The 19484-nt window shown below is 42.6% G+C and overlaps 1 protein-coding gene across 3 annotated transcripts; it reads right to left on the minus strand.

The window, feature by feature from the left end:
* Positions 1-10724: 10724 nt before the first annotated feature.
* Positions 10725-18396, minus strand: COQ3 (coenzyme Q3, methyltransferase). Of its 3 annotated transcripts, none has more exons than XM_085574917.1 (7): positions 18147-18396; positions 17179-17302; positions 16653-16805; positions 16390-16489; positions 14603-14845; positions 13211-13370; positions 10725-11801 (listed from the first exon to the last, which is right to left on the minus strand). In XM_085574917.1, the coding sequence occupies exons 1-7, from the start codon at positions 18379-18381 to the stop codon at positions 11575-11577; spliced, it is 1242 nt and encodes a 413-aa protein (XP_085431043.1). In that variant the 5' UTR covers positions 18382-18396; the 3' UTR covers positions 10725-11574. The 3 variants fall into 3 exon arrangements, with proteins under 3 accessions (XP_085431043.1, XP_021400648.3, XP_021400657.3); XM_021544973.4 differs by having other exon boundaries at positions 18119-18221; XM_021544982.4 differs by lacking the exon at positions 18147-18396 and adding an exon at positions 17934-18082.
* Positions 18397-19484: the final 1088 nt, after the last annotated feature.

Genomic DNA, 19484 nt, shown 5'->3' on the forward strand with positions numbered 1-19484 from the left:
ACCTCAGAAAAACAGAAAGGCAAGCAAAATGGCTTCAAAGCAAATCCCTTGTCTCACAATGTCATGAGATTTTACTGGCACTGAGGGTCCCAGCATTTTCTGTCCTCCAGCCTCCCTGCTGTAGTAGGATCTTTGGGTATCCTGTGATGGCATGAGCAGCTCTTCACCTGCTCACTGCCAAATATCCTCAGCTCTGTATATCACACCAAACCCAAAACAGCACCCTTTGTTTTTTAGGTAGTACCACTGCCTAAATAGCCCTTTATCAAATGCTGTGATGTGCACATAGCTGTTCCAAAATTTTGGATATTTTATTATGCCATCGGGCAAGAGAAATTAGCTTATCCTCAACACAAATGGGCCAACTTTCAGTGTCCAGGAGGGATGGACAAAGTCTGTGACCAGGACTTTGTAGATGCTTTATGTCAGGATAATGGACAGGTGGGACTGTGGGAAACGCTGGGTATCCAGCCTTTCCAACATGGGATGAAGGAGGCGAATGAGGAAGAGGAGGTCCCTGAGCAAGCTCATGAAGTTCAGATCCATGTAGTGACTTCTCCTAGTGCCAGCAGTGGCCAGTTGTGTGTTTAATTTTTCTGTGCAATGTCAATGAGAGCAACTTGAAGTTCTCAGGAGAGGTTTAGGATGGATGTTCTTCACCCAGAGGGTGTTTGGACGCTGGAATAGGCTCCCCAGGGAAGTGGTCACAGCACCAAGCCTAGCAGAGTCCAAGAAGTTCTCAAGCGTGATTCTTGAAGTTGTCCTCAGGACAACTTCAGCAAGGAGCTGTTCTTCTGTGACCCTTGTGGTCCTTTCTATCTCAGGACAATCTATGATTCTGTGATTCTATGAACTGTCTCTGCCTGCTGCCTGCACTCACCAGGAAAGGCTGCTGTGCTCTGCAACTTTCCTGCAGTAACTCCTTGCAGCATTTTGTTTTGCTCCTCACTTTGAGCTTGTTGCTTACACATATTCAGTAGCCACAGGGTGCTGTGCAAGTACGTGTTCAATACTGTGCTGATACTCCACTCTCAGGAGTCAATGGGATCAGAGAGGTCCCAGTAAATCTCATTCCACATACAGGTTGTGCCCTCCAAAATGTGTTGCACATCTTTGCACTCATTCTTAGCAAGGTGCCAGATGAGCAGCTTCTGCACAGCTTTTGAGCCATCCCACATGACAGGTGATGCACAGGTAATGAAACAAGAGTGGGAAGTGAGAGCAGCAGCCTTTTCATGCCACATCTGATCATTTGCAGCGTACGGCTTTGTTAAATTCTTACGACAGGTCAATGAAGAGACAAAGAAGAAAAGTGCTTTTTCTTTGCTACAGCACCTGCAAATCTCAGACCAAAGATTTGTTTCAAGTGGCAGACAGCCTAATAAATCTGGACTATCACAGCCTGGTAGCTGGTCTCAGCTTTTGTTCCTGCATGAGAATTGCTTGCTGTGTTACTGATAAGAGGGATCCAGTTACAGCTGGGATATAAGTTTCTGTGAGGGCAGGGAGAGGTCCTGGGCATCCACATCCCAGCTGCTGCCACTGCTTGACTTTCAGAGGCAAATGAGTTATCCTAAAATCTGTGTTTTTATCAATGACCAGACAAATGAGACCTGTGGGGGACAGTAGAGAGGGAAGATCCTGGTGCAGACCCAGAAAAGTCATGCAAACCTGGATGCATTACTACAGTTTATGCTCTGAAGATCGATGCTGTGTTTTGGTAGTCCAGCTTATGCCTAGTTGGCCCAGGATTCTTAGGGCAGAATTTCAGTCAGGTGTTTAGCACTTTCTCAGTAAGGGCACTACTACCCTTCTTTTGGAGAAGGATTTATGCTGTGTTAATCCCCTTTTGGCTGCAGTGTTGCCTGGAAGCTGTAAGGGTCCAGAGCACAACGATGCCTCCTAGAACAGTGTGGAAGCCTCAGCAGCAGAGCACATGTGCCTCATGGTATGTCAGATACAGACCTGCATGGAAACCCCAGCAGCCTGGCTGTCCTGCTCACAAACAGGATTTTTAGAGGTTGATTATGACCTGCATGGTGCTGACCAGACCTGGCCATTTAAAAGGTGCAGGTCCCAGTGTCACATCTTGTTTGCCAGAGTTTAACAGCAAATAAAGAGCTTGGGTAGAACACAAGTACCCTCATACCTTTCCCAGACTTGGTTGTCTCACTAGTGGTGCTCTGCCAGCCTTTCTTCCTTCAGGTTTCAACGATTTCTGCCAGCAGATATTGAATCCATTTGGCCTGGCAGTCTGGTAGTCAAGCTTATTGGCAGGCAAAACAGCAAAAAGTATGTTCTTAGCCTGCCTTTTCCCTGGCTGTGGAAGAATGCCATGTCCATTCCTTCAGGCACTGTTGCCAGTTGCAAATTACTCATATTAGAGAGGATAATTAGCTGGTAGCAATACCCACAAACCCGAGTATTGTTTTTCTGCTCCTGTGCACTGTAGGTGCCACAGTCTGGGTGGTTCCTGAGATATGGTCTGGTTTTCTCAAATTTGCCTCAAAGAAGCTCACAAGTGATGCCCACTGCACTGGCAGCTGCCTCGCTGTCTCGCTTTTGGAGGGTGGAAATCCAGCTAATCTAGCATGTAAGCTTAATTACCACTGTTCACTTTTTTGAGTAGGGAAAATGGGAGCTAAGAGGGATGCACTCAGAGTCTGTCTGGCTGCAAACACACACCGAGTACAGTTATCCCTCAGATACATCACACAGAGCAAAATACCTAATACATTAAAATACACTTCTCCCTGTAAAGTGTTCTAGTGCAGCTGCCTAAAGGAAGAATGAGTAACAGAATAAAATAAGGCAATTTTTCTAGTTAACGTAAATCTGAGCTTGTTATATAGCAAGCCAGATTTTTCTTCTGAAGCCTGCAATTTGATTTGGGAGCAGGAAAACACTTAGAATGTTACTAGATTCTTTACATTGGCATAAAGACTCTTGATCTTCATTACCTTTTTTTTTTTCCTGTAATGTCCTTGAGTTGTTGTACATCTTTAAAAAAGCCTGAGGTTACCATGGCAGGCTGCCCACGAAGGTGGCATCGGGTGGAAACCACAGTCTGAACTCAGTGGTTGTGATGAGACTGTGGAGTGCCAGTGCACAAGCTGTCCCATCTGTGGTTTAGCTCAGAACTAAGTCAGCTTCTTAAAAATCAGAACTCATGCTCTGAGCTCATGCTTACCACAGGTTTTACTTACATGTACTGCTGCCAGCTGGGTTTGAACAGCAAAGTTTCATTCCCCAGATCCCCCCTGGGGCTTTAAGAAATAGGACCACCTATTTTTCACTTACTTCCCCCACTGGGGTCGTCGGTGGGTCCTACTTGCTGCCTCTCTCTTTTCCAAGTGCTCAAGGGTTGGGCAGCATGGAGCTTTGAACAGCTCCATGAATCAGTGTGGGTTGGTTTTACAGGTTGTTCTGCCTGAAGCAAAAGCACCTTGCTGTGCCCTTGCTCAGGGACTGGCTGTCCCCAGCTCAGGCTGGGCTCTCACTTTGAGTGCTGCTGGGGTCATCATCCGGTGGTGTGGAAGTGCTTGCTTTCTCTTTGAAGTAGCCCAGACTTACTGAGCCCTTCACTGCAGATGACATCATTTAATGGGTTTTGCGGTGAGGTTTGAGTTTATGAGAGGGTGAAAAAAAGGTTTTTCATCACCAGCAGGCTTCCAGGATCCTTCTAAAACAATCCCTGACTGCTGTCAGGATTGGTTTTGTTGTAATATTAATGATTTCTCGGGGCAGCTTGGGTTTCATAAACATGTCTTTTTAATTATTCAGATAAGAATAGCCAAGGTATAGATGCAAAACAGTAATGCTGTGTTTCAGTTTGGATTTAGAAAAGGAATTAATTATACTTTAATGACATATAAAGGTACAAATGCATAGAAAATGCAGAACATCTTAACTACTTCAGTGCTATAATTCCACATTAAGTGCAATTCCAGCAGTTCTTCAGAGTTTACTTTGCACTTGCTGATAAACAAAGCCACTTTCTAAGACAACACATACCCTGAGACTGCCCTGAATGATGTAACTCAAGTTCCTTTCTTTCACAGGGAAAAAAAAACAAAAAAACTGCATGAAACCTGCTTTCTGTAGGTGGAAGTACTCAGGCTGGTAGCTGAGTATAGCTGACTGCTACTCAGCTGGCAGACCTACAGTCTCACCATTCTTTAGTTGTTTTTAGTTTTATTACTCCATTTTACAAGCTTTTTGGACAACATCATGGGGGCAGTTACATGATTTATAGTCCTGTCTTTCATATAAAACTTTCTCAATAGAAGAATAGTTTTGGGAACCTGCTACTGACTGCTTGCCATAGCCTGGTGCAGTGGATCATTTATAAGTGCTCTCTGATCTACAGCATGCTCAGAAGAAGTAAGATTTGCAGTACCTACTGCCATGACCTGGTTGGCATCTCAGTTCATATTTGACTAATAATAGAGATATATGAAGTTTTTGCAGATTTTCTTACACAGATTTCCTTTCATTATCATATTTACTTTTTCCAAGAGATCTATATGGTCTTCAGGTTTTCAGGGAAAATTAGTTGCTTCTATTAATCTGCCTTAAATTTGTTCCTAAGTAGCCTAAGTTGGTAAGAGAGGAAAAAGCACTGGCTGCTACAGACACTGCAAAATGAAGCAGTGTACCATTAGGAAAAAAATCCCTGCCAATCCAGAGCAATAGGGCCACAAAATGGGAAGAGGAGATCATTCCAGCATGACACATTTGTCTGCAAATAAACTGTCAGCTGAAAGCAGTGGGAGGGGAATGAGAAGGGATAGGAACAGGGAGAAAGAGAGACCCATCCAGAGGCTATATTCTTGAGACCAAGGCTGTGCTTTCATTTCCCAAGAGCTCTGGAAATAAAGACAGATGGGAGAGACAGTGGCAGAGCCAATGGCCTGCAGTCTGCATCCTCCAAGAAGGTGAAATGTTGATCACTGTAGAAGGCAGGAGGATTTTGGTTTATTATAAATTTGGTTCTGGACAAAAATGCTTGTCAAGTAATCCTTTAGACAGAAGCTTTTTCCTTACCCACAGGCAAGATTCAATAAGGGAGAGATGCTGCACAACCCACATGGGAATTCTGTGCTGCCTAGACTGGCCAGGTAAAGTTTCTTTCATTACCTGCCATTAAGTTTTTCAGCCTGTGTAGCTTCCTCCCTTAGTTATCCTTTCAAGGAACATCATCCTATCTGACAACACCTTCAGAAACTTCCACGTCTTCATCTGGGGCCTTACGCTTCTTCTGGAGAAGGCAAAAATAAGGTTTCTCCAGAGCACCTCATCTTCAGCCATAGCAATGTGACCCAAACCCCATCCTCCACATACATATTTCTTTTTAGCAGACACCTTTGGTTGGCAGCTTTGGCAGGACTTTTCTTACTATGGTGTACAGAGAAATGCTCTTCTGGTGATTCTAAAATCAAGGAGTCGTTTTTCTGGCTGCAGAACAGAGACCTTTGGACAAGTCCATGGTCAGAGAACCACATCAGTATTCCAAAGCTTTGTGCTCTTGAGAGGTTAGATGGTCTTGCTATTGGGATTGGGAAAGCTGAGAGGAGGATAATGAGCACATACCTCTCTTTGACATCAAAAGGCAATCTGGTAGTGCTTTGTTTAGCAAGAACAACATAGATGTTTACTGGTTTTTAACATCTCTGAGTGTGGGAGAGACACAGTGCTCAGTGCTCCTGCAGCAGTGGCAAACACTGGGTGGCTGAGGACATGCCCATTCAGTCAGGACCTCCTCAGTAACAGCTGGCTACCAAGGCAGGAAGCACCCCAATGGGGTCCCCAGGGGTATCCAGGTCCCATCAGTTCTGTAAAGCATAACTTGGAGGTGGATCAAGGAAGGCAAGGTGCTGAGCTGCCACTTCTGCAACAGCTGGAAGGCAAAGACCTGTGTGTCAGTGCTGGGGCTATGCTTCATCACAGGGCATTTAAGGTAGATCTTCTAATTTACATTTGAGTGGGATACATCCTGCTGAGGTATCCTTTATTGTATGTTTTGTTTACTTTAATTATTTTATGTCTGCAGGTTATATGTGCATATTCTAACTCAGGAAAATAAACACCATATTATTTTCTCTATCTACTATTTTAAGTTTTTATAATACAACTACAATACAAGGCAATGTTAGCAATTCAATTTTCAAGTTATTTTGGGATAATTTTTTGGGGTTTTGTATGGGTTTTTTTTTGTTTTGGTTTTTTGGTTGGTTTGTTTGTGGTTTTTTGTTTGTTTTTTTTTGGTGGAGTTTAACATACCTCACGAGAATGCAACAGAGATTTCAGATTTATTAATGGAATATTAATGGTCTTCACAATCCTTTTAGGAAGAAAAAAATATTATATCTTCTTAGAACAAGTGACTATTGATCATATTGCTGGAGTGACTCTATGGGGGAGTACAAGCGCAATAAAATAGAGATCAAAGTATATAACTGTGGCAGCAGCTCTCTGGCCACAGAGAGCAGGCACAGACTTTCCCAGGGAACGCTGTGAGAAGATGAGAGAAAAGAATGAGAAACAATTCTTGTCCCCACTTGTTGCACCTGCTGTTGTGCACATGTGGAATGTGTCATGGAAATTTGTTTACCAAAGGGTGATTTCTTAATTGGACACTGGATGGTGTTTGGATTGATTGACCAATTAGGTCAAAGCTGTTTCAGACTGGCTGTAAAGGTCACCGAGTTTCTTAATAAGTATAGTATAATATAGTATAAGATGATATAATAAAACAATTGATCAGCCTTCTGCAATCATGGAGTCAATGCTAATTACTACCCAGCTGGGGGCCTGCAGCAACATATATCCTGGATTCCTAATGCACTGAGAGGTGGCTGTGCAATTTATGCTTGTTTGAGTCAAGACAGGTCAGGTGATTTTACAGTTTGGGTGAAATCCCAGCCCTTCTAGCTTTCTAGCTATGACATATAGCATGACATTTTGTATTGCTACAGTGGAACGTATGTCAATAAAAATAAGCTTTACTGTCAGCACAAACTTTAAGCGATTAGAATTTTGTCCTATAACCTAGAGAACATAATGAATGAGAGATCTGTCCACAACTCATGATTAGTAAGTCACCACCTCTCCTTCTAGGAGCTCAGCACGGGTGTAGGCATTTGGAATGAGGCACTGAAGGTTAATGTGCAAAAGCAAGCGGAAGGCTGTGAACTCCTGAACTTTTATGCTTCAGTGTGACACAAAGCCACTCTCCCAACCATCAGTAGTTCCTCTTCAAAGGTACCCTAGAACCAGACTGAGCTCTATACCTCTACTTCACATTTCTCCTCTCCATCAGAATAATACTTCTCTTCCAGGCATTGCTCATACTGCTTCTATTTCTGGCTTTTCAATGCTCTCCCCCATTCCAGGTACTCCTGGGCCCCTCTCAAACCCCTATCAGCAAATACAGTATCAGCATTCACGGAGTAATTAGTGTTCTCAGTTTTTCTCCTCCAGTCTGCTTCATCAGGCTAATTAAGACGCTGAATCTTCTGATTCCTGAACTTCTAGACTGCATGGGATTATTCCTTTCAAGCATTTATTAAAAGAGTATGGAAAATAAGTTTAATTGTTTGTTGCCTCTCTTTTTAATTAAAGCTGAGATTTCAACATAGTGAAAAACTTCAGAAGCCATTTACAGAAAAACTTCCAACAAGATATTCATTATTCTTACTCTTATCACAGCTACTGCACAATTCCCTTCCCACTCCTTTCTCTCTCTTCTTTTCCATCCCCAAGAAGCCTGACACAGGGTGTTAGTAGAAATGTAGAGGAAAGAAATTGTAAAGCCCTGCAAAAATGACCATAAAATGTCACTGGACCACAAAGGAACAATAGGCAATAAGATAGCATAATGGGAACTATGGAAACTTCAAGTTGTATTTGTATTAAAAAGGAGATTAAATGCAGATCTCCTCTGAGGCTCTCATACTACTCCAGTTGGGCTTGAGTACAATTAATGTTTCAATTATTATCTGAATGTGCTGTTCCACAAGACAGGCTGAGCCAACCTAAAAGCCTACTGCTCCTCAAGGGGCTGTTCTGTTCCATCTTCTCCCTGTCCATTTACTCCCAGTGCTTACTTCCCAAATGGCTCTAGTCCTCCACAGTGGGAAAATTCAGCTCCCTCAACAGCACAACCACCAGCAGCATCCCAGGGCAACATAGTAAAAATAGGAAAGAAAGCAAAAAAACCCACATATTTACACCTCAGACAAGAATCAGCCTGAGCAAAGAGCTGGGACTGGTATCATGTGGAGCACTGTGGGAGAGATGAAACAACACAACAAAGCAGACCACAGCTGAATAGCCGAGACCACCCAACACACCATTGTTTGCTCTGCTGGATTTTTTTTTTTTTTTAATCAGCTTCTTACTCTGATTTGTTTTGTTGCAGGAATAAATGGCTGGTAATGGGAGAGTCAAGGGTATACAACTAGAAATAGAGAGACTGAAAAAGACCAAGCACCAAATACAGTATTTTCCCTATCCCAAGGAAAGAATCACCTTGTGCCTCAACCCTAGTCTTGGGCACATGCCTGCTGCAATAACATTGCTTTTTTCACCTCCTACCACCACTGTAGCATTGAAGCCATGGCTCCATAAACATGAACAAGTTGCAAAATGAAAGACAAAATATTTGCAAACTTATTTTATTTAAATTCTGTCCATTTCAATAACATCTATGAAATTTCTGCAGGAGCTGGGCTAAGAGAAGTGTGAAAACGTCACTGGTTTTCTAGGCACAGATTTTAAGAAAAAGCTTTCTGGAGCACAAGTGCATTGTACATATTCACGGCACAGTACTGAATTAGATTACTCTGTGCCAGTTGCACAGAAAAAGGTATGGATATAAAACACCAAAACCAGTTCACAAGTGTAGGATATTTTTGTCCTATTTGTTATCTCATTAAAATTATTTCTACTGCATTCTATCATTCCTGCATTAAAACAAGGTTGTTTTAAACAGAGGGACGAAATATAGCCAGAGTAGTTTGGATAATCCCCAAGAGAAGAAAAGTGAGGGGTAAGGACAGGTGATGGAGCATATCAGGACAGCTGGAGACATACTAAAAGGTACAAGTTGTTGTTCAAGCAGTCCCAACTCATTTGTCTACACTGCTCTCAAAACTCTCCTGGACTGAGAGGGCTCCAACACACATGTAGGAGCAGAAGATTAGATGCTTGTGGTAAGGTTTTTGTCAAAACCAGAGGTATCCATGGATAACCAGGTCCATGTGCTTGTGGTTTAAATGCCAGCCATTGTTCATTAGGTATAGGATCCCTCTTGTGAGCTTGGACAGAGAACCCAGGCAGCATCAAAGGTTTTTTGTCCTACATGCAATAGAAATAACAGTGAAAAAAGCAAAACAAGACATCCTTGGTAGTTCACAGTTTAATGAAAAACTACAAGGTTTTGTAACAAGTAATTCACTTTAGAGTTGACTTAATCCATGTGTGTCCCGCTCAACTCAGAACATTCTGTGAATCTATGAAGTAAGGAAAAATGGAAAGGATGAGAAAGCCAGTCACATGAAAAGCTAGTCACACAAACATCTGGACTTTGGGCTCCTAAATAAAATAATCAGTTCTTTCTATGTCAGTTTTATAACATTATTTTTTATTTCACTTGACAAGTCTCAAAACAAATCAGTGGAGGGGCGCCCACCTCCTGGGGGATGTTTCTTGTCAGCTACCTCAGGAATCTGTGCAGGTCTCAGTGCTTTTCAGAGCTGCTGGCAAAATTTGAAACAGCTGTAGTAACTTAAGATTGATGTTGGTAATTTGGTTAGGGAAATTCACTGGAGCCACATGGCTCCACACACACCAGAACACAGGAGCAAAGACTGCTGCTTATCTCTTTTAACTCCACATTTTCTTCCAGCATTACTCCTCTCCTGAATGCTGTGCACCACACTGCATGCATGACCAACGGAGCAGAGACTCCTTTGCAGAAGAAAGGCAGACAGGGAATGATGCATTTCTCCTGCGGACAGCATTAGCAAAACCATTAATGAATTGTTGCAGGCAGTTCCACTGCCATGCTCCAGAAATGTTTACCACAGAACTTTATGTGAACTCAGAAACTCACATGTAGCTGTAGAGATAATCTCAGACTACTTAATCTAAAAGAAAATTAAGGGGTAACAACTCAAAACTGCAGCTGATAGAGGTACTTAAGTGTAAAAATGAGGACGTTAGGACATCACTGGTGAGGTTCCAAGGTAAAACCACCTCAACTGATGAACCTTTGGAATAACTTTTTTACTGGTGTAGTGACTTCTCCATCACTAAACTCTTAACATGATCATTAATCTTCTTCTCAAAGCCAAGCTACATTCCACAGAAATATTATGAAGCAGAACTTATTATCATGGAAGCAATTACACCAGATACTTCTTAATATTTATTAGCTATAGATAACTATTATTTCCATTATAAACTAACTATATTTTTCTACGCATCATCAAATCCATCAGGAAACTTGGATCTGAAGGCAAAATGTATATACAGCAAAGCAGCAAGAGTGCAAATGTGTAAAAAACTAATTTAGCTCACCACACCTCTACAGCAGGAGAAATGCACAAGCAACTAAAACAGGGAGAAAAAAGTTTCATTTTCATCCCTGCAAACAAAACCAAGACACCTTTCCAGCTGTGTACAAGCTGAAAGAAAAAGAAGAAAGGAAGGAGATGCAGTCATAGACACACACGATACTTTATTTAGAAAGTTCTATTTCATTGTAAACGACTTTTCCTTACCTGGACTCTAGAACATTACTAATAAATAGGTATGGCACCTCAGTTTTAGGACAGACTGCTAATCTGTCATTCTTCTACCATGGAGCTCTGGTTGCTTAGTAAAATTTTACCTAGTTTCTCTTTATTTGGGCAGAGGGAGAAAGTTGAAAAATAGGCACAGATACAAGTATCTTTATGGTGAAAGGGCTTTGACAGCTGAGTCAAAGAGTATCTGGTCTCAGAGACTCTTCCATTTCACAGTTACAGAAACAGAAGAAACAGCAGGATTCAACAGTAAAGGTTTGCTATTTTGTTTCCCCTGCTCAGGGAGAAAGATGTATTACAGAAAGAAGTCTTTGTAGATCTTAAGTGTTTCATATATTTTTACAGAGTTGAGTATCTTAAATACTTAAGACATTTAATTTATTGTACAGCACTGTGGTTTTTAACTCACTCTACATCTAAGCCATTATTCTATGGAGATCTGAGTCCCACCAGGACTGCAAACACTACCAGATGATACTTCCCTCCAAGCTACCAACAGACTAATTTGCATTTCCCTGTCCAACAATTTGAAACTACTTTCTCATGAAAATACTTATTCTTTAAAAGCGTTGCTCATTTAAATCTTAAAAAATTCCTGAGATAGTGGGCACTTGGTTTTTTTGAGACCGCCCTAAGTATCTGGCCAAAAACAGCACATGTATTATTGATGCAAACAGGAAGCTTGTTGTTGGCAAAGGTTTTATTGTGTCCATCTGAGTAAAAACTCATTTTCTGTTCTGGTGACAGTCTATCACCACACACATCAGACAGTGCTGTCTGGGACAGTGCCAGCTGTGCCAGCTGTGCCAGCCGTGGCCGAGCGCTGTTGAACGTCTGTCTCTGGCAGGGTGTCTGTGGCGTGGGACTGCGCCGGAGCCCCAGACTTGACTGCGTGCACTGCATAGTTCAGGCTCGTGCTCTCCATCCAGCTCCAGGAGCCCGAGAGCGGATTATACAACATCCCATTCACACTCTTGACTGAAAAGCCATCTAGGAAAGAAAGAAGCCATATAAAGCCATGTTCTTAAATATTGTAAGTCACTGCAACATCAAGCTCTTTAGAACAGCAAGTCTGAAACATGCTTCTTCCTCTGGGCTGGGGAGGAAGCTGGCCTTTGTCAGACACCCCTACATGTGGTGCCACTGGCATCACTGGTGACAGCAGGTCCTGCTCCTGGCAGTGGCTGCAACAGCTCTGTGCCAGGCCACGCACCACCAGCAGCTACAGGGTTCTGCTGAAAACCCCAGCCTCACATCTCATCTGGCTGACTGGTAACGTTTTCTGGAGGTGGAGACATGCTTCAGGTTGACATCACATGCTCCAAAAACAAAATCTGAGCACATCTTTGCAAGGATTCTTCAGATTCCTTTTAGGAATTGAAGAATGTAGAAAAAGGCACATGAATGTCATCAAGGACTCGGTGCAAAGAAAAAGTGATTTATCACTCCTGGCTGAGCAGCACTCAGTTCACTGCATGGATCTGCTGTATCCCAGCAGGATACAGGATAGAAGGCCAAAAATAAACACCCTATCAAAATGAATCAGTCCACTGCACCTGCTTCTCCTTCCAAAGGAAGAACTGAAAGAACCACCAGTATGTGAACCAGTATTGGGTCATACTCCTTATGGCATAACTGCAAAGTGTCAGGAAAAGACCTTGCCAAGAGAATAGCTCCACCCATACTTCAGCTTCCTTGTAGTGAAGTAGAGCAAAGTGAAATATTTGCTGAGAGGTTTTAAAACATCTGTGGTGAAGGAGGGCAATGGGCAGAAGTCTTCCCAGCTCAGTGCTTTGTCTATTTTAAAAGTAATCAGACCAAGGTAATTTAATTAGAAATAATTAAAATCAGTGTCACAGAATTTCTCAAGAACTGACTAATGAATTTGTGGTAGGTTTCATCTTCACGTTTTGGAAGAAATCTTTTAGCACAATATAAATAGAGAACATGGAGCAGCAAACCAAAAATAAAAATGCCTCTTCCCAAAGGAAATGTGACAAACAATGCAGTGGCAGCAGTGCAGCCCCAGAGTGCCAACACAGTTATTTCCTCAAACCTGGCTTAGAGCTTATGAGCCACTTCAGAGCATACATTCTGTCACCAGAACACAATGGACAACACTGGATTTTTTTATTTAGGCTTTAAACAGAGGGCAGCTGCAACAGTGATTTTGTTCAAGTAACTACTGCACTCTTAGGATTCCATTTAATTTATTTTACGCAAAACCCAGTAAGCAGCAGTTTCTTTAAACCAGGAATTATACTCTTAATATATGACTGTTAACTCAAGCAGAAAAAGCTGTGTATTGTTGCTAGTACTCACCCCACCTAACTTATCCCTTTGCCATTTCTATCATTTAGATATCTCTCTCCATTCCCACCATCTGGCCTGAAACTTACTTGATTCCAGAAGGCGCTCCAGCTCTTCAGGGGGAACAAATTTCTCCCATTCATGTGTTCCTTCTGGTACAATCCCCATTATTTTTTCTGCAACCACAATTCCCAGGACATAGGACAATTGTGTTTTATTGATTGTCGTAATGAATAAAGAACCTTCAGGCTAATTAAAATATTAAAATGTTCAATTAGAAGAATTTTTTGGGTTTTTTTTTAAATTGTAAATTTAATCACATTAAGACAAATAATTTGTCTATGTCAAAGTCTACACAATGCAAAAGTAAGAAGTAATTTCATCCCAGGATAGATATTTATAACATTTTAATACAAGAAAGAATATAATGTTCTAACAGTATGTCTCAGGAATCTTCAAAGAATCAACATAATCAGGTCTTGGGTGGACTAAAAACTATTCCCTAGCCCAAAGAACACCTAGAAAAGTCACTTATAATATTTTCTGCCCAGAAAATGGATAAATAAAAGGTATTAAAGCTTATACAATATCTATTGTTAAAAAAAAACCAAAAAACACAACAAAAAAACACCCAAGAAACCAAAAACCCAATGAAGAAAAAAACACAAAAATGCTTTTTTAATTAAAACCAAAGTAAAATGTGAAATACTTTCTTAATTTCTGAGACTGCTAATGCCATGCCATGCTTGTTTTAATAATTACATGGGCAAAGAAACAAAGCTAGAAGCAAATTCTAAGTCCTTAAAGAACTGTTTGTTAGAAATAAGGGATAATTTCTTTGTCCCTAGCAGGCTAAAAAATTTCACCTGTGTGAAATAATTGCATTCAATTGAAATAATTTACATTTCTTCTGATGACCAGAAAAATAAAGAGATCAGAGAAAAGTTCCCATTTGCGTGCTGAGCTTACCATCCTTCTTTGCAAATGAACTACTATCAAGATAAATAACTGCCTGATTATCTCCAAAGCTTAACTAGGAACCTTTAAAAGCAATCCAGGATCTCATCTGATGTGATGCTCGTGCTGGAATAAAATCTTGTGTCAGAAACATCATTACAGAGTTCCCATGCAGTCTGAGCCACAGCTGTCAATCAACAGCGGCAATGCCACATTTCCTCTCACCTGTGTGAAATCAGATGCACCCAGATTTCTTATGGCCCTGATGTAACCCAAACCTGCAATGCTGGGTAATGCTGTAACACTTTTCTGAGGCTGAGTTGGGGAAATAAATTTCCCCTAACTGTGGTTACTGAATTTGGGAAGATATATTTGCATCATGGAGAAAGATGGAAGGCACTTCTAGAACATGTTTCTGACTTAGTGGAGAGATGTGTGCAGATACGTTTTCACATTCCTTTTAAAAAGCCACAATAATAAAAGAGAATAAATATTCCCAATAATGAAAGCAAAAACTCTCTTACCTTTAATACCTGAGAGCAACACTTGATAAACATTTCAAGGTCAGCCACATGCTCCACTACTTCAGAAGCTACAATTACATCAAAGGTTTCCATAGACTCTTCCACAATCTCCTCCAGTGAACTGGACTTGTACTGTATTCTCTTGGCCAGGACCGGATCAAATGACTTGTGCTGATCTGCTGTTCTAATGTTGTCCTCCACAGGATCAATTCCAGTAACTGAAGCTCCCAGTCTACCTAAAGGCTAATAAAAAAGAGTGTAATTTATTCTCTGCACAAAAACAATTTACTTAAAGGTTTCTGAAACTTTTAAAGCATCACCACAAGACAAACAACAGTAAATGATGATCCGGCAGTTTTATTTTAAATGTTTATTAAAGCAAAAACACCCTTAGATTTGGGAAAGGTGGTGTTAATTTTCTTAGGAAATTATATAGTGGTCTATACACACACATCTAAATTGTCTTTTATAATAATTTGTTCTCAATTCATTTTGTTACACCAAATAAAGATTTCTTCCACTACTTCTCTCTGATACAGAACAAAAAAAGGGGGAAAATCAACACAGTAATTAAAGGGGGGGAAACAATGCCATATTTAATTACTGTCATTACTTTCTTCAACATCCACCTGTAATGGTAAATCCTCATATCTTTTTAATGGTTACTTAATATATGATTATCTCTGGGATTTTCTCACTGCTGAGAACTAAACACTGATGTTTACTAGGATAGCATCAGCCTTGGCTGTCACTCAGGTTTCTCCAGTGTCTTCTTACTCCAAGGTTAGCACCTTAGTCATCACCTCTTCTGAAACTGAAACAGTCTGTAGAACATGACCACATGTATGATATTCCAACCTGAAATTCACCAGTTGTTCAGCCTGAGAAGGTGATGCAGCACACCAGTTTTGCCAGCATTGTTGGATAGACCCCTCTCACAAGACTACAAGATTTTGCTCAAAAGAGGATAAAAAACCAAGAAAAAAAACATGGGAGAGATTGAGGTCCCTTTGTAACACCTCACTTCAGATGCTGATGATGTTCCCAGAGTAAGTCAGCCAGATCTATAACTCTAAGTTCACAAACCATCCCTAGTCTATTGATGGGACACAGCACTGTCAGAGCCTGTGTGGACAGCATTCCATCACAAACAGTAACTTCTGAGTCCCAGGTTTGTGCAGACTTCTCTGGAAGCCACTGTAACATCAGCCCCTTTACCACAGCAATCTCGACTGACACAGGAGAGGTATGATTTGGGTGCTTGATGTTATTCCATGCATTCCCCATGAGAGTAAATCAAAGGTGAGAATCCCCATCCCCATGTAAAACACTGAAGATAAGCTGTTCAAATAAATGAATGTGTAAGAACAAGTATATAACAAAAATTGCTTCTTTGGTAATGAGGATGTAATGATTTCAAGTATTCCTGCCTAGACTTGTAAAGTAAAAAAAAAAAAATAAAGGAAGAAATATCCATGGACCTTTTCATCATTCTTCCCCTCTCCTCTACTTTACAGTGCTTGAAATCTTATTTTCATGATTTAGAATCTCAGAATTTTAGAATTTCTCTTTACCAACTGCCTCATTCTCTGTAAAACCACCACACTATGCTAACCAAATACTCTGGGTTTTTTGGTATGAGTGGACTGCATTCTACTCAGTAACTAACATATCATAGAAGAGAAAAAGTCCTCCTTGGAGGATTAGAAATTAAGCAGTGTAATTTGTACTATTCAAATACCTTGCATGGTTCTTAACAAGAAAACACAGAGCTCACTGTTTCTTACCTCACTCAGCAGCCCTCCGCCACAGCCCACGTCAAGAATTTTGATTCCAGAAAGTGGATTTCCCAGATGATAATTACTACTCATGCTCAACAGAGTATCTCTAAAAGAAAAGGGATGTGATTAAGGTCAAACCCACAAGGTGCTTCAATAGATCCTGTAGTTATCTTAAGTACCAGTAATTGGTGCTTTTTTACAGTATTTTCTGAGGTCATACAGAAATAGTACATCTAAAAAAAAAAAAAATCGGTCTTCAAAAACCATACCTAATAAATGGAACTCTAATATCATTCATAGAATGAAGGGCTGCATATTCTCCTTCTTCATCCCACCACTTATGTGCAAGGAGCTGGAATTTTTTCATTTCCTTTGAATCTACTGATGAGTGCGAAGTGCTGAAAGGTCTCTTCACAGTGAACCTAAATAATGAAAGCTGAACATCATTAAACCAATACTAATATTTCATGTCAGCTGAAAGATAGGAAAAACAAATATTGCATGGGAAAATGTGCAGAGGTAAAACTCATCCTTCTTTAGAGATTTGAGTTACACTCGTTTAGTAGCATACAGATATTGTACACTGTATGGGTAACATATCTTCCCAAACAGATGGCTGCATGCCTGTAATTTTTAAGCTGGCAATCAGTAAGTTAAGAACAGGCCACATCAAACATTCAAACCTGTGAGATATAAAAATTACTCCAGGTGACACTGTCACAAAGTCATGAAGTCAAATTGTTACAAAAAAGGGTAGCCCTCATCATGCAGTGTTATTTTAGATACAATACTTACATGTTGCTTTTCATTTCAGTCAGAGAAGCAGGCAAGGTACTACTGGATTTCATTTGTCTTTTCCTGTTGCAGTCCTGAAGGATATGTCTCAGACCTGTCTGAAAAGACAGATCAGCATGGCCACCTGCATAAATAAAAGACATCCAAATGGAAAACATCAGCTTTACAAGAAGTCAGAGACAAAACACCTAGTTGTAAGGGTGCTGCTCTAGCAGAATACTAACCAAGCAAATCTTTGCACATTTGTACTTACAGAATTGGGTATTAAATAAAGTATGCTAGTTCACCACCCCTGTACTCCTCAAATTATGTACAATAATTTGTATATAATTTTCATGTTCAGAGACTGAATGGAAAAGAGCTTTTTATGCAACTGAAATGTTCCAGTTAGTGTGAATTTCCCCAAAATGTCTACACACACACACACACACTCAGCAGTGCTGGGTTTATTATGTGTTGGGATGAGACATACACAGCTGCACACTCATTTTGCATGGTACAAACCAGTAAGGAAACCTAAGCAAAAACCCTTAGGGACGGTGCACAGACAGGCCAGGGACAACACCCTGCAATTGCTCCCCTCTCCTGCTCAGCCGAGGCAGGGCTCTCCCTAGCACGGCGAACACTCGCTCACACCCCGCTGCTGCCTGGTCACCGACAGCCCCCGAATCTCAGCAATGCCCCAGTGTACGCAGCGCAAACCACCCCCTGAAGACGATTTTAGGCCGCAGTGAGTGATGGAGCGATCCAGACACCTCCGGACTGCAAAGGAGGCGGCAGGGGCACACCACCTTCCGACGGGCCGGCGCTGAGCGGGCCGGGAATGCCGCGGACGTGCCCGGGGCCGCCGCCGGCCGGAGGTGTGCGGGTCCCGGCTGAGGGAGCCGGCGAAGCGCAGCCCCGCCCGCCGCCCGGGCCCTGCCGCCCGCTCCCCGCTCACCGCCCGCAGCCCCCGGCAGCGCGGCCGCCGCCCGCCGGCGCCGCAGGGCGCGGCCGAGCGCTCGGGCCGCCCCGCCGCCCCGCATGGCCGCCGCCGCGCTCGCCCCGCCCCGGTCCGCGGCCGGCGCTGCCGGCTGCCTCGCCGGGCGGGCGCCGGGAAGGTTCCGCTCGGCGCTGGGGCCGGTGCGAATGCCAGTCCCTACGGTGGCACTTGTCGCCAGGGCTGCATCTGGAGCAACTCTGCATAAATGTGTGCCCCGTCATTCCCTTGTCTTGGAACACGGAAAGAGCCGCAAGCAGAGGCTCGTTCGGACGGCACAGCGAGGAGCCCACAGCTTTCCGTTCCGTTCATTACCTAGAAGCACACCGGGCTTGCAGGGCACGGCAAGAAGAGTTCTCGCGCCGGGGCAGGCTCAGAGGGAAGCGGTCCCAGCAGCCGGCACTGCGGCCTGGCCAGAACCTCTGGGCCCAGCACGGCCGGGCCCGGGGCAGCTCCTCATGGGCACCACGCTGCTGCCTCTCGGAGCGGCTGCCGTGCCACGGTTTGCGGGTGAAGGCCAGGCTGTGGCCGGGAACGAGAAGGGCTTCTGCCTTCCCTGCTCTCTAGCAGGCACTGCTGCCCAGGGCCCCGAACTGAGGTCAGCAGCCCTGGCAGTTCAGGGCTGATACACACAAATAGAAAATAATTGAGCCAGGTTTTGTAAAGATTCGTTTTCTGACGCTTTATTGAGCTGCAGGTCCAACAAGAACGCGCAGTGAAAACCAAAGCTGTCTGGAAGGCAGCAGCGCAGAGCAAGGCAAAGGTAAGCCATGAAAGCAGAGCTGGCAGCGCTCCCGTGCCCGCCAGGCAGATGATCAGAGGCCGGGTTCCCTGACTGTGCAGAGGCTGGCATCCGCCTGCACAACGCCAAGGGCAGCAGCATCCTCCAGGCTGCAGGACATTTTGAGTAGTATAACCAGTCCTGGCTTGACTTTCCTCTAGTGCCAGCCTGCTTTCTCTACTGACCTTGCTTGGTACTACAAGCCTCACTGCTTGAAATCTGCCTGTTTACAGGTCTCCTGTAAATACAGTATAATTCATGTAGCAGTTAAAGTCTGGATTATTTTCTTTTCATAGCTAAATAAGGACTGATGAAAGGGCTCAAAAAAGCTTGTCTGGACAGCAATTAAACATATGGCAAACCTGCTTAGTATGTACTTGCCTCACTTTTCTACTCACCTGCTTTCTATCCAACAAAGCTCACAGTGCACTGGAGTTACGAGTCATTAATAACACCTCAGAGCTACTGGAAAAAAACAGACCTCCAACACATCCTTTATGGTTAGTCTCCTTAAGAGACAAAACTAAGCCTTCCTTCAAAGCATGC

Source organism: Lonchura striata, chromosome 3 (assembly GCF_050655825.1).
Source record: "Lonchura striata isolate lonStrDom1 chromosome 3, ASM5065582v1, whole genome shotgun sequence".
Lineage (NCBI taxonomy): Eukaryota > Metazoa > Chordata > Aves > Passeriformes > Estrildidae > Lonchura > Lonchura striata.

Coding starts and splice junctions, on each gene's coding strand:
- COQ3 (XM_085574917.1), bottom strand. CDS start 18,381: ATGACGGGGCACACATTTATGCAGAGTTGCTCCAGATGCAGCCCTGGC. Junction 16,806..17,178: donor ACTGAAATGAAAAGCAACAT/GTAAGTATTGTA, acceptor TTCATTATTTAG/GTTCACTGTGAAGAGACCTT. Junction 14,846..16,389: donor GCGGAGGGCTGCTGAGTGAG/GTAAGAAACAGT, acceptor CTTTTTTATTAG/CCTTTAGGTAGACTGGGAGC.